General features: G+C 44.5%; 2 protein-coding genes across 2 annotated transcripts; one reads left to right on the top strand and one right to left on the bottom strand.

Moving 5' to 3' along the window:
• Positions 1–487: 487 nt before the first annotated feature.
• Positions 488–9,003, bottom strand: bspry (B-box and SPRY domain containing). The gene is made up of 6 exons (XM_071349739.1): positions 8,153–9,003; positions 7,312–7,410; positions 6,931–7,161; positions 2,227–2,252; positions 1,956–2,080; positions 488–1,809 (listed from the first exon to the last, which is right to left on the bottom strand). Exons 1-6 carry the CDS (start codon positions 8,543–8,545, stop codon positions 1,274–1,276), a joined length of 1,410 nt encoding a protein of 469 aa, XP_071205840.1. The 5' UTR covers positions 8,546–9,003; the 3' UTR covers positions 488–1,273.
• A 1,417-nt stretch (positions 9,004–10,420) lies between these two features.
• On the top strand, positions 10,421–13,372 carry zmynd19 (zinc finger, MYND-type containing 19). Its single transcript, XM_071349738.1, has 6 exons — positions 10,421–10,680; positions 11,776–11,835; positions 11,988–12,094; positions 12,255–12,395; positions 12,556–12,736; positions 12,948–13,372. Exons 1-6 carry the CDS (start codon positions 10,630–10,632, stop codon positions 13,089–13,091), a joined length of 684 nt encoding a protein of 227 aa, XP_071205839.1. The 5' UTR covers positions 10,421–10,629; the 3' UTR covers positions 13,092–13,372.
• Positions 13,373–14,274: the final 902 nt, after the last annotated feature.

Genomic DNA, 14,274 nt, shown 5'->3' with positions numbered 1-14,274 from the left:
AGTCCGTTCGGTGTGGTGCATACATTGGATTTATCGAACATATGCGTCAAACTGTATGTGTAGACGACTTTACAGAAATGGTAGCAGAAGGTGAATGTTGAACTTTTGTTGCATACATATCCTGATGATGCTGCGTACTATTTTGCGCAATGACACTGTCGGTGTGTACCTGAGGCTTCATCACACTGACAGGGTTATAGTGTACAGCATCATCAGGATATGTATGCAACAAAAGTTCAACATTCACCTTCTGCTACCATTTCTGTCAAGCCATCACACCGAACGCACTGCTGAAAAGCAAATGCAGCGTTTAATTGGAAATGAATGTAATTCTGGTGTACCAAAATGCCATAACACAGTCGGTGTGATCGCAGCGTTAAATTTAGGCTCACGCACTAATGCCAGATAGCCTAAAATAAATAAATAAAAACGTAAATGTAGCCTATAGATATAAATTGCACAAGACTGATACATTTATGGATTTAAGGTATTGTTTTCTCTTTATTAAACCCTTTAACCGCAGGAATTGCGGGTTACGAGTCAACCTCCGCATCACTATGACACACACTACATTGCCCCCTGCTGTTCATTTCTAGACTGTGTCTCTTGCAATGAGTCTGGTATTTCATTAATTTTCTTCGCACTGACGGATGGATGGAAAGTAGGATGTGAGTTTCAATAGAGACATACATTGCATATCAGACAATTAACAAATATTTGTATGCGTATGGATCAACCACTCCTTCAGACAGGTGTCGCTTTAAAAGATAGAAAAGGTCTCAAACAGTCACTTCACTTACAGTAAATTATCATAACAGTATAAGAAATATAAATAGCATACTCCTATATCTAAAATGACTACAGTATGACACATTAAAACTACTGTATAATTTGATCAACAGACTCCTACAGAAATCTCTACAGAATCATTACTTCAGATTTTAAAAAACAAAAAATAAATTAGAAATATATCTCCCATCAAAAAACTTTCTGCATACCTCTTCAATGCAGAGAAACAGAAGGCCTAATTTTGGCCAATTTGATTACATTCAAATACATTGTGAAGCTTTGATAGTATTCTATTCTATTAGTAGGATGTACAAATATTATAAGTAATTCAGTACCATTTTATCAGCAGGTATAATGCAGTACTACTTGTTGTAAGCATTAATGAGCCCTTTCACTGTTATATTATCAACTCATATGATATGCCTTATGAAAGTGTTACCCGTAATTCTATATCATTGACACTACAGTTACAGTACTTCAGAGGTCAGTGCAGTATGGTGACACTGCGGTCAGCCACAGCAAATGCTGGCAGCAGCGGGCCACTAAAGGCGTGTCTGACCGAGTGCAACACAGCACTGGAGTCTGGGTCATAAAATACCAGGGTCTGACTAGGCCAGTCCAGGAGTAGCCCTAGACTCTTGGGCTTGTGGACCACATGCAGGGGTGTGTTCTTCCCCGCATGGCAGAAGGAGAAGTCCCCATCGTATTTGGAGAGCACCCAGGACTGGATGTTGTAGCCCAGGCGGGAGTCGTTGCCCGAGCCCTTGCGCCCCATGCTGGAGTAGCATACCCCCACCTTGAAGGCCCCGCTCTCACCCATGTCAATCACCCAGCTGTGGGTGCCGGAGGAGATGGCCAGATTGCCCAGCGCATTGGGCCAGCAGTCGAAGCGCGCCGGGTCATAGGGCGGGGACTGGCGTGACCGCTTAGGCAGGAAGGTCAGAGTGCAAAGGTCTTCTGAGAGGGAAAGTACGGAGCTGACGGTGCGCTCGTCAAATGTCAGATTTGCTGAACCATAAGCTTAAGAGAGAGGGAAGAGAAGAGTGTATTTTTATTCAGAATTAATTAAGCACTTATTGCCAGTTGTTCAGACACTATTAACTGCAACTATTTGAAACTACTGTATCCTGAACAACTGGAATTTGCCCTGGCCTGTATCATGTTACCAGTTGGTCCCAGCAGTATGGCGCTGGCCCACAGGCCCATCATGAGTTTGCTGTCTCTACAGCTGGCGTTCAGGTTGAGATGGTCGGTGTCATGAGGCTCACCCACCCCCTCTGCCTCCTCAATCCTGATACACAAACACACACACACACACACACACACACACACACACACACACACACGAGGCAAGTCATGTAAATCTGGCTAATGAACAACGCAGGATTGCTTCACCAAGTGGTTGAGCAAATATACATGTCAAAACAGAATATTTACCTCTCAGCTATTTCCTGGCCAGAGGTCTGAAACACAGGAGAGCGTCAACGATGATTTACAGCAATCAAGTGTATCATTATTAACATCATCATTGTTTGCGCCACCTATTTTTTCATCCTTCTTTCTTCCACATCTATACACTCCTGCGTCCCACCCTCTATAGTTGCTCAAAATCGTTTATATACACACTGGAATGCTGATGGTATGTATTAGGATGCTGTGAAGCCACAGGTCAGCCATTTTGGTACTCAGTTCTCCAAAGGAATGTATGGAATATAATGTAAAAGTATGCCTTAAAGGGGCAATCTGCAGTAGCTACATTCATTTTTGGACTTATAAATTAATGATTTGTAGCCATTGATTCTTGAAGAATATAACTTAAATGCCTCATGAGCTTACTTCAACTGTCGTACCTCATCAGTACCCAAAATATAAGCTTGTTTTACTCCAATGTTTGTCAACAAAGTGAATGTAAACAAACACGGTATAGCCGCAAAACATAGTTAAAGCTATCATTTTTATATAATTGACTTTTAGTCTTTGCATCCATAGCTTGGTCAATGAATTTGAGAGTGGTTTTACATTTCTCCAGCCCCATTCCTCAGCTTCTTAGCGAAACAGTGGCAGAGAGATTGTTTTGTTACTCTTTCAACTGCTGATTGCCGCTTTAAGATGACTGTAATAGAATAAATGTGGAAAAAACGAATGTAGACATTAACAAATGCAATTCTATAGCTTCCAGAATATTTTTTACAATGGTGGGGGAGTGCCAAGATTGAGGCACTGTGGCTTCAACACAGCGCCCCCTATCAGTCATCTAGTGTTTATTTTATTTATTTATTTTATTTCACCTTTATTTAACCACGTAGGCCAGTTGAGAACAAGTTCTCATTTACAACTGCGACCTTGCCAAGATAAAGAAAAGCAGTGCGACACAAACAACAACACAGAGTTACACATGGAATAAACAAACATGCCGTCAATAATACAATAGAAAAAGTCTATATAGAGTGTGTGAAAATGAGGTAGGATAAGGGAGGTAAGGTAATAAATAGGCCATAGTGGTGAAATAATTACAATATAGCAATTAAACACTGGAGTGATAGATGTGCAGAAGATGAGTGTGCAAGTAGAGATACTGGGGTGCAAAGGAGCAAAATAAATCAAATAAATAACAGTATGGGGGATGAGGTAGTTGGACGGGCTATTTATAGATGGGCTATGTACAGGTGCAGTGATGTGTGAGCTGCTCTGACGGCTGGTGCTTAAAGTTAGTGAGGGAGATATGAGTCTCCAGCTTCAGTGATTTTTGCAGTTCGTTCCAGTCATTGGCAGCAGAGAACTGGGAGGAAAGGCGGACAAAGGAGAAATTGGCTTTGGGGGTGACTAGTGATATATACTTGCTGGAGCAAGTGCTACGGGTGGGTGCTGCTATGGTGACCAGTGAGCTGAGATAAGGCGGGGCTTTACCTAGCAAAGACTTATAGATGACCTGGAGCCAGTGGGTTTGGCGACGAATATGAAGCGAGGGCCAGCCAACGAGAGCGTACAGGTCGCAGTGGTGGGTAGTATATGGGGCTTTGGTGACAAAACGGATGGAACTGTGATAGACTGCATCCAATTTGCTGAGTAGAGTGTTGGAGGCTATTTTGTAAATGACATCGCCGAAGTCAAGGATCGGTAGGATGGTCAGTTTAACGAGGGTATGTTTGGCAGCATGAGTGAAGGATACTTTGTTGTGAAATAGGAAGCCGATTCTAGATTTAATTTTGGATTGGAGATGCTTAATGTGAGTCTGGAAGGAGAGTTTACAGTCTAACCAGACACCTAGGTATTTGTAGTTGTCCACATATTCTAAGTCAGAACCGTCCAGAGTAGTGATGCTGGACGGGCGGGTAGATGCGGGCAGCGATCGGTTGAAGAGCATGCATTTAGTTTTACTTGCATTTAACAGCAGTTGGAGGCCACGGAAGGAAAGTTGTATGGCATTGAAGCTCATCTGGAGGTTAGTTAACACAGTGTACAAAGAAGGGCCAGAAGTATACAAAAGGGTGTCGTCTGTGTAGAGGTGGATCAGAGAATCACCAGCAGCAAGAGAGACATCATTGATGTATACAGAGAAGAGAGTCGGCCCGAGAATTGAACCCTGTGGCACCCCCATAGAGACTGCCAGAGGTCCGGACAACAGGCCCTCCGATTTGACACACTGAACTCTTTCTGAGAAGTAGTTGGTGAACCAGAAAAGGCAGTCATTTGAGAAACCAAGGCTGTTGAGTCTGCCGATAAGAATGTGGTGATTGACAGAGTCGAAAGCCTTGGCCAGGTCGATGAATACGGCTGCACAGTATTGTCTCTTATCGATGGCGGTTGTGATATCGTTTAGGACCTTGAGTGTGGCTGAGGTGCACCCATGACCAGCTCAGAAACCAGATTGCATAGCGGAGAAGGTACGGTGGGGATTCGAAATGGTCAGTGATCTGTTTGTTAACTTGGCTTTCGAAGACCTTAGAAAGGCAGGGTAGGATAGATATAGGTCTGTAGCAGTTTGGGTCTAGAGTGTCTCCCCCTTTGAAGAGGGGGATGACCGCGGCTGCTTTCCAATCTTCGGGAATCTCAGACGATACGAAAGAGAGGTTGAACAGGCTAGTAATAGCGGTTGCAACAATTTCGGCATATCATTTTAGAAAGAGAGGGTCCAGATTGTCTAGCCTGGCTGATTTGTAGGGGTCCAGAGTTTGCATCTCTTTCAGAACATCAGCTATCTGGATTTGGGTGAAAGAAATGGCAGAGGCTTGGGCAAGGTCCTGTGGGGTGGTACAGGGCTGTTGACCGGGGTAGGGGTAGCCAGGTGGAAAGCATGGCCAGCCGTAGAAAGATGCTTATTGAAATTCTAAATTATCATGGATTTATCAGTGATGACAGTGTTTCCTAGCCTCAGTGCAGTGGGCAGCTGGGAGGAGGTGCTCTTATTCTCCATGGACTTTACAGTGTCCCAGAACCTTTTGGAGTTTGTGCTACAGGATGCAAATTTCTGTTTGAAAAAGCTAGCCTTTGCTTTTCTATCTGCCTGTTCCTAACTGCCTAACATACATTGGTTCCTAACTTCCCTGAAAAGTTGCATATCACGTAGGCTATTCGATGCTAATGCAGTCCGCCACAGGATGTTTTTGTGCTGGTCAAGGGCAGTCAGGTGTGGAGTGAACCAAGGGCTATATCTGTTTCTGGTTCTACATTTTTTTGAATGGGGCATGCTTATTTAAGATGGTGAGGAAGGCACTTTTAAAGAATAACCAGGCATCCTCTACTGTCGGAATGAGGTCAATATCCTTCCAGGATACCCGGGCCAGGTTGATTAGAAAAGCCTGCTCGCTGAAGTGTTTTAGGGAGCGTTTGACAGTGATGAGGGGTGGTCGTTTGACCGCAGACCCATTACGGGCGCAGGCAATAAGGCAGTGATCGCTGAGATCCTGGTTGAAGACAGCAGAGGTGTATTTGGAGGACAGGTTGGTTAGGATGATATCTATGAGGGTGCCCGTGTTTACGGATTTGGGGTTGTACCTGGTAGGTTCAATGATAATTTGTGTGAGATTGAGGGCATCAAGCTTAGATTGTAGAATGGCCGGGGTGTTAAGCATGTCCCAGTTTAGGTCACCTAACAGCACGAGCTCTGAAGATAGATGGGGGGCAATCAATTCACATATGGTGTCCAGGGCACAGCTGGGGGCAGAAGGTGGTCTATAGCAAGCTGCAACAGTGAGAGACTTGTTTCTGGAAAGGTGGATTTTTAAAAGTAGAAGCTCAAATTGTTTGGGCACAGACCTGGATACTAAGACAGAACTCTGAAGGCTAACTCCGCCCCCTTTGGCAGGTCTATCTTGTTGGGAAATGTTATAGTTAGGGATGGAAATCCCAGGGTTTTTGGTAGTCTTCCTAAGCCAGGATTCAGACATGGCTAGGCCATAAGGGTTGGCAGAGTGTGCTAAAGCAGTGAATAAAACAAACTTAGGGAAGAGGCTTCTAATGTTAACATGCATGAAACCAAGGCTTTTACGGTTACAGAAGTCAACAAATTAGAGCGCCTGGGGAATGGGAGTGGAGCTAGGCACTGCAGGGCCTGGATTAACCTCTACATCACCAGAGGAACAGAGGAGGAGTAGGATAAGGGTACGGCTAAAGGCTATAAGAACTGGTCGTCTAGTACGTTCGGTACAGAGAGTAAAAGGAGCAGGTTTCTGGGCACGGTAGAATAGATTCAAGGCATAATGTACAGACAAAGATATGGTAGGATGTGAATACAGTGGAGGTAAACCTATGCATTGAGTGACAATGAGAGATATTGTCTCTCGAAACATAATTTAAACCAGGCGAGGTCACCGCATGTGTGGGAGGTGGAACTAAAGGGTTAGCTAAGGCGTATTGTGCAGGGCTAGAGGCTCTACAGTGAAATAAGGCAATAATTACTAACCAAAACAGCAATGGACAAGGCATATCGACATTAGGGAGAGGTATGCGTGGCCGAGTGATCAATTGGGTCCAGTGAGTAGCTGGGCGAGCTGGAGACACGGCGATTCAGACAGCTAGCGGGCCGGGGCTAGCAGAAGTACCTTAGAGGGACGTCGCGACGGAAGAAGTCAGTTGTAGCCCCAGTGTATATATAAATCATTGGTCTCTCCCTCCCTACCTGTACCCATCTCCCTTACTCACTGCCAGCTGTATGTCCGGTGTGTTTGTGAGGATGTGCACCAGACGTGTGCGTGTCTGTGTGAGCATAGCCAGGGCCTGGCCCCAGTGGGCTCTCTGGGTGAGGAGGCACTGCTCCACCCTCTCCTCCTCCCTCTGCACCGCTTCCAGCAGCCGCTGTTCCTCCTCCTCCACCGCCTCCCTCACCACACTGACCTGGGCTACCACTTGCTCCCGAGCCCCGCTCGCCTCTACCTGCATGGACACACAGCAGAGGGCATAGGGGACACAGCAAAGATATTTGATGGAATCCATTAGATATCTGTATGTAGAGCTTGCGATTCCAAAGCTGTATGTAGTGTAAGCACATAAGGGACTGAGTGCGAGTGTCACAGGGCTGCTCACCTGCAGTGCCCGCTCTTTGGCAGTCAGGGTCTGGTTGATAAAGCGCTCGATGCGCTGGGCCTGCAGCTGCATTTTCTCACAAATGTCAACCAGTTGGTTCTGTTCAGGACAACACACACACACACACACACACACACACACACACACACACACACACACACACACACACACACACACACACACACACACACACACACACACACACACACACACACACACACACACACACACACACACACACACACTCAGTGACTGGCATAAAAAAAGACTAGTGTTGGACTTGAAAACCACAGAGCTGATCAGGTACATTTTCAAAAGCAGGGACCCCTATCCTGATAAGCATATTCCTGTAGTGCTGAACTGCCATCACCAACATGTCATTGTGTATCCTGAAATAGAAAATAATTTAGAAGAGCACTGATGATAATTCATGCTGCCTCTTCCCAACAGCTTGAAACTCTTGTCTCCTCACACCCCATGACACATCAATAGGGGAAACTCCTCAGTCTGGTGTGGGATAAGTGTGGCACACCCTACACACCCACCAGGCATGTGAACACACACTTTCAAAACACAAACCAGCTGGCCCTTTGTACTGTAGTACCCCATGTAAACAAAGGTATACTCAGTTTGCCTGTTGCATTCTCACCCCTAACTCTAGGTAAACAAAGTCTCCTGGCCCCATTCACTGTGACAAAGGTCCATATGACACACAATACGCAGCTTAAATGTAACTGCTCAAAAAGGACATGGTGTTATTAATAGGTGGTATATTCTAGTGGTATTACTACAAGAGACTACATCTGGATAATATAATTTCAGGAAGAGTCTGGGCACTCACCCTGACGGCTGTCACTCTGCTGGCCAGGGGTGTCACTGTGTGGCCCTGGCAGGATCCCACTATGGTGCAGTGCAAGCATTTGAGTTTCTGCTCGGAGCTGCAGAACCAGTCCAGGTCTGATTCATGTTCCATGCAAAGTTTCGATTCACCTGAGAATATACCGGATTCTGAGTCGGAGGTGGTCACCACTGATGTAGCGGCAGCATTTCTAGACAACCTGGAGACAACTTTAGCTGACTGAGTTTCATGTTGGTGTACATCCAACGAGAAGAAAATCGGCTGTTGTAAATCCATATTAAAGTCTCCCGAACTTTCTCGAACTTCCACTCCAGTGTCTGGGTCGTCTCGCAAAGACACAGGTGTCAAATCACATGATTCTGCCTCCGCGCTCATGGCACGTCAAATAGCCTACTAGGCTAATAGCAATAGAACGCGACAGGTGGCTTCAGTAGCCAATCTACTGCAGTTATAACACAGGTGTATCAAGGTATGAACACGGAAGTAACACGTACACTAGAGCTGAAAAGCAAGTTTAGCAACAACTGCAACAACGGGGCAGTATCAATGAAAACGATTTTTGTTCAGATGTTATTGGCTATCATTGATTTTATGCTACCTCCTTTACCTGTATGATGACAGTGTTTTGATGTTGTAATTTGACCTCACAACATCCTATATCGCAATGAACCTCTCTAGTCGAATTGTAATCTTACGTTAAAAACCTACATGATCTTTTAGCTTTACATGTTTTATAGTTTAGTATAGGCTAAATAGTCCTACAATAGTTGGGGCTATATATTTGAATATTGTATAATTAAATTAAACAAAATAAGCCTACATTTAGCGTCGGCTATCCTGGAATGGTATAGGCTAGGCCTAAATGCCAATGATGAAAGTTTATTTTGAGACTCTTGTGCCGCGTTCAAAACAACTGGGAACTTGGATAAATACGACTGGGAAAAATCGATTTGAACCGTCATCCAACTCGCTCTTTCTAGAGCCCCGACTATCTGACCTGAAGATCACTGACGTCACGATTTGACCTCATATTTTTCCGAGTTCCCAATTGTTTTGAAAGTGGCAACATGACCGAGTTTATGACTTGCAATTCTGAATTGGATGACCATTCAAAGTACGTGCTTCATTTTTTTCCGAGTTCCCATTTGTCTTGAACGCACTGAAGTCAGAGATTCCCGAGTTCCCAGTTGTTTTATAACGCAGCAATATGCACATGACTGATTATACCGGGGGTCATTCACATCATGTCCGAAACTCTGATAGGACTACCTGGAGTTTCTGATTTGGGAAGTATCAGAATAAACCATTAGGAAGCTCTATGCAAATAATTTACGTTCATTTTAACTCGGAGGTTCCCAGTTTCCAACTTGATTTCAACGTGGCATTAGAACGTTTTATAAAATAAATGGCGTACTATAAACCCCACAGTAAACGTGTAGGCTAATCTAGGTTTCTAGCCTATGCCTAGCACTTTTGGCCATTTTATTTAGGCCTAAATAAACATAATATCAAATGTATTTAAAGTGCAATTTCAGAGATACATTTCTATTGACGGAAATAAAATGCACAAAAAGGGGGATGAAAACTGTTGCATTAAACATTTTATAGTTTTTATTTTGAAGGAGGAAACAGACAACCACCTGTCTGGTGGACTAAATAAGGGGTTCTCCTCAGGGACTCCCAGACGTTCCATGTATTTGAACTATTCCACAACTAGCACACCAGTTTCAAATTGTCAACAAAACATCAAACCCTTGACTATGTGAACCAGGTGAGTTAGTTCAGGGCTACAATACAATTGCGAAATGTCTAGGTTTGAGAACCACTGGACTAAATAATGCAGAAGACGAGAATCAGAGTGTAGAAATCTACTCTGAATCGAATAGCTAGGCCTACTCTAAATCTACTCGGAATCGAACTGGGATTACAGTCACATAAAACAGGGCAGGGCAATCCAAGGGTTGTTCCATCCATGGGCTACTCCTGCCTGGCACCCTGCAATCCTACCGCTTCTGTTTTCGCGCTAAAATGACAGCTCACTGTCGGAATACACAGAAACAAGCAATAGAAACGTGATGGCGTCAGGAGAGAAATGGGTGGTGCTCAAAATAAATCCCCGTCTTTGATTGGAGAATCGGATAGGACAATAGATTAAGAACACAAAATATGTAACGCTTTTTTGGATTGGACTGAAGCTTTTCAGAGCTGTATTCTCAATGGTTGAAAAATGTTTAGCTTCTTCGTACCCTCCCCTAAATCTTGCCTGGCTTTCTTCTACGCCAGCGGTGTGTCACGGAGGTTTGTTAGCCGGTGGGGTGGACCAAATTCGGCCATCGATTGACCCTATTTAACCAAACTGGCAGTAAATCGGGTCTGGGGGGGGTCGCCCTGACGACTTTTACACGAGTAGACCGCCTCACCTGTTCTTACATTTCGCCCCTTGATCGACCGCTCTTCCAATGTCGGATTTCAAGCTCGGGATTGTTCGACTTGGCCGTGTGGCCGGGAAGGTGAGCTGGATCCGGGGGCTGCCATGTGAGCGACAAGAAGGGGAGGGGATCACAAAAGTGCTTACAAAATGGCTCGTTGAGACAGGCGATGGCTGGCATCGAATATGTTTTAATATGGAAAACAGACAGACATAAGTCGTGGATCTTTTTAGAATTCTAGGTGGTCTAATATAAATGTTTCGCTGGAATCGTTTTCTCTCGAAGCCGCCAAGAACAACCTATTAATTAGCTAACCATGCTGAAGCTAGCTACATTTTACCGACGTTCGTAGCTAACTAGCTAATGTATGGACGCAACGATGGCATGGGTCAATGTTAAAAAAGTAAAAAATATCCTGGCCTCCAAATGCACACTTCACAAATGGTCAAGCAAATTGTAATGTAGCTAACTGGCGACACTGGCTAGTGAAGTAGTAGGAAGCCATTGCCACGCTCTATCAGGAACACCGGCATGACAGCTCTCAAGTAACGTTTGTTACCTTTGTGGTTTAGCTAACTACGGTATCGTTTTTTTTTAAGCAATCTTATTTTTTTTCTTTACATTTGAAGGCTGCCAAACTTCGTCTCTTATGTTACATTATTATTGAAATGTAGCTACGCCTAGCTAGTGTTTTGTTTAGGCTAGCTACGTCAAACAGTTTTTACCAGACGAATGTGAACAGTGACTTGAATATTTGTGTCCTCTTGTTTTTAGCTAGGACAGTTGGTAAACATTGAAATGTCACTTGTAGAAATGAGAACCACTTGGACATATCACGTGTAATGGCGTGACCCCATGGAACATTAATCTGGAGACCATATATAATAGTCCATCAACACCGTTGTGTTTTTGCGTGCCAGTCAGTGTGATCGATAGCTATGTTTCCTCAAAAGGCTTCTGTGTTTAAATGACTGCTAACATACTCAAAGCAAATGTAACTTGACTCAGGGTCTTGATTATACCATCACATGTGTTAGGTCATCTGATTTGGGGTCATCTGATTTGGGGTCATCTCACACACCTCATTGTTGTAATCTCGCCCCATTGTTTTTAATCCCACACAATAATAGTGTAAACCCACATTACATGTGGCAATAACTGTCCATTATTTTGCAGACAAAGTACACACTGATCGATGAACAGGACATACCATTGGTGGAGAACTATGCTTTTGAGGTAAGAGGTTGAGGAGTTATGTGGAGGTTTTGTGAGGGTCGTTAGTCAGAGACCATTCCCACACTATCCTGGCCCTGGTAAAAACAACTGGTCTTGACTATGATACTATGAGGCCTGGGATAAATAAATCAATGTTACACCATATTTTTCAGGCACGCATGGAGGTAGATGCAGATGGCAATGGGGCAAAGATCTTTGCTTATGCCTTCGACATTGGCAAAGGGCGCTGGGCTGGCAGGCCACTGCACGAGCTGCTCTGGTGAGTTGTGTCCGATACCCAAAATCTGCAACTAAATACATCCTCATAGTCTGTTGGTTAGGGCAGCTTTTGCCTTTATCAAACAAACTGTGTGCTTCATATTCAGTGTGTGATGCTGGCAGACTGGTTGAGTCATAAGGTGATTTGAATGTTTATCCAGGGAGAAACATAGAGGAGGCATCGCTCCCAGCTTCCAAGTAGTCCACATAAACTCTGTTACAGTGGATAACCGTCTGGACAACCTGAGACTGGTCCCCATGGGTTGGAGCCCCAAACCAGAGGAAATCTCCAGCAAGCAAAGGTATTACAGCTGTGCACTTCTCCACTACAATTACTAGAGCTATATTCTGCTCTAGTAAGGAAAGAGGAAAGTAAGGAAAGAGGAAAAGACAACATAATATTGAGAAAATACAAGGTTATTCAGACTTGGCCTGTTATTACTTGTGTTTCTATCCCTGTAGAGAGCAGTCTTTGTACTGGCTGGCCATCCAGCAGGTACCAGCTGACCCCGTAGAGGAGCAGTACCTGGAGCTCAGTCGTACCCGCTACTACAATGCTAACGGAGAGCTGGTGGAGGAGGAGGAGTGCTCCTGTACTTACTACGAGTGTCACTACCCACCCTGCTCGCTCATTGAGAGGAGAGTATGTACTGCTACCCATATATTCTGCTTTCTTCTGTTATTTTCACTCTATATACTCACTCTTGGGAAGGGAGTGCTGAAGTACGTGGCTTTGAGGATATTTGTGATCAGAGGCTGACATAGATTATTGTTGCTATTTTGAGGTGTTTAATATAATAGTCTCAGTACAGTGTCTTTCCACCAGTCTGACTTTGTATTCCATCTGCCCACAGCTTAGAGAGTTCAACATCTGTGGCCGCTGTCAGGTGGCTCGCTACTGTGGCTCCCAATGCCAGCAGAGGGACTGGCCCGCCCACAAGAAGCAGTGTCGTGAGCGCAAGAGGGTCCTGGCCCTAGAGTCTGAACCTGAGCGATGATCTCTGAATAAATCACCGGAATAGGGGAATGGGGGGGGGGAAATTAAGTGCAAGGGGGGGGGGGGGGGGGGATCTGCTGACAGAGACGAATGACAGAGGACAATGTTGGTTGGTTGAAAGGGTGGGAAGATAAAAAATAAAAAAAACAACTACAACCAGTTCACAGAACTGACAAATCTCCATAACTTGCTTTTTTGGAGAAGGAGATCCTCCTGGAGCTCTACTTGCTGCTATGAATTTGTGTGTTTGATTAAGAAGAGGTCACATGGATGAAACTGTCTGTGCTTCTTTTGGACTACAATTGATTACAGTTGTCGTCAGCTTTCTCCTTACTCCCAACCAGTAATGCCGTGTGTACAGGGATATAGGGATGACAGTGCCTGCTGTTCACCTGGTACAATGGACATGGACCTTTTCACTGTACTACTACTCCCTCTTGGACCTTTGGTGCACATACTCAAGACACCTTCCTGTCATGCTCCAAGACCAACATAAAACAGATTTTCCATGCTGTTTCACGCTAGCAGTATTGTGTGTGCTGCCATTATGGACTGAAGGATATAGATGAAGTGTTGAACATGGGGGGGGGGGCTTTTGGTCTGTGTATTATTATCATTTTGTCACTTAGATTTTGGGGAGGGTGGGAAGGGGTTAGTGATTTTTGGACTTGATCACTTGTAGAGGCATTGTTACTTTCCTGTGTTGAAAATCCCTGAATGAATCTGTCTCTTGATGCGATCTGTTCGGTTTCCCTTCCAGACGCTCACACCCAGTCCCTGTCGCTAACGTTTGAGGTATGTCCTGGGAACAACTGAAACCCAGGTTGGCCATTGGACAGGCTACGTCAGTTTGTTCTTGGGATTGTATGAAATGGCCTGAATATGTTTTGTTTTCTACACATCAGTCAATAAAGAGATCTGTTCCATGTCCAAGTGATCGTAGATGAAATAATACATGTTCCAGATCACCCCCTCAGTGTACTATTCATGCACACCTGCTCAAAGTTTGTCTTCCTGTAACCTCGCTCCCATGCTATTTCACACAGTGAATATAAGCCTGGTACATCAATGATTCAAAGTTGGCATTTAGTGGTAGTGACCATAGCATTTTATGGGAGTGACCTTAATGAGTAAAGTATTTGTAGCTTAATTTTAGCTAGTCGCGTGACTCTGTGCTTGGGGTG

The sequence above is a fragment of the Salvelinus alpinus genome, chromosome 18, assembly GCF_045679555.1.
Source record: "Salvelinus alpinus chromosome 18, SLU_Salpinus.1, whole genome shotgun sequence".
In the NCBI taxonomy this organism is placed as follows: domain Eukaryota; kingdom Metazoa; phylum Chordata; class Actinopteri; order Salmoniformes; family Salmonidae; genus Salvelinus; species Salvelinus alpinus.
The sequence above is the reverse complement of the archived record's forward strand: the minus strand, read 5'-3'. Positions and strand labels throughout refer to the sequence as shown.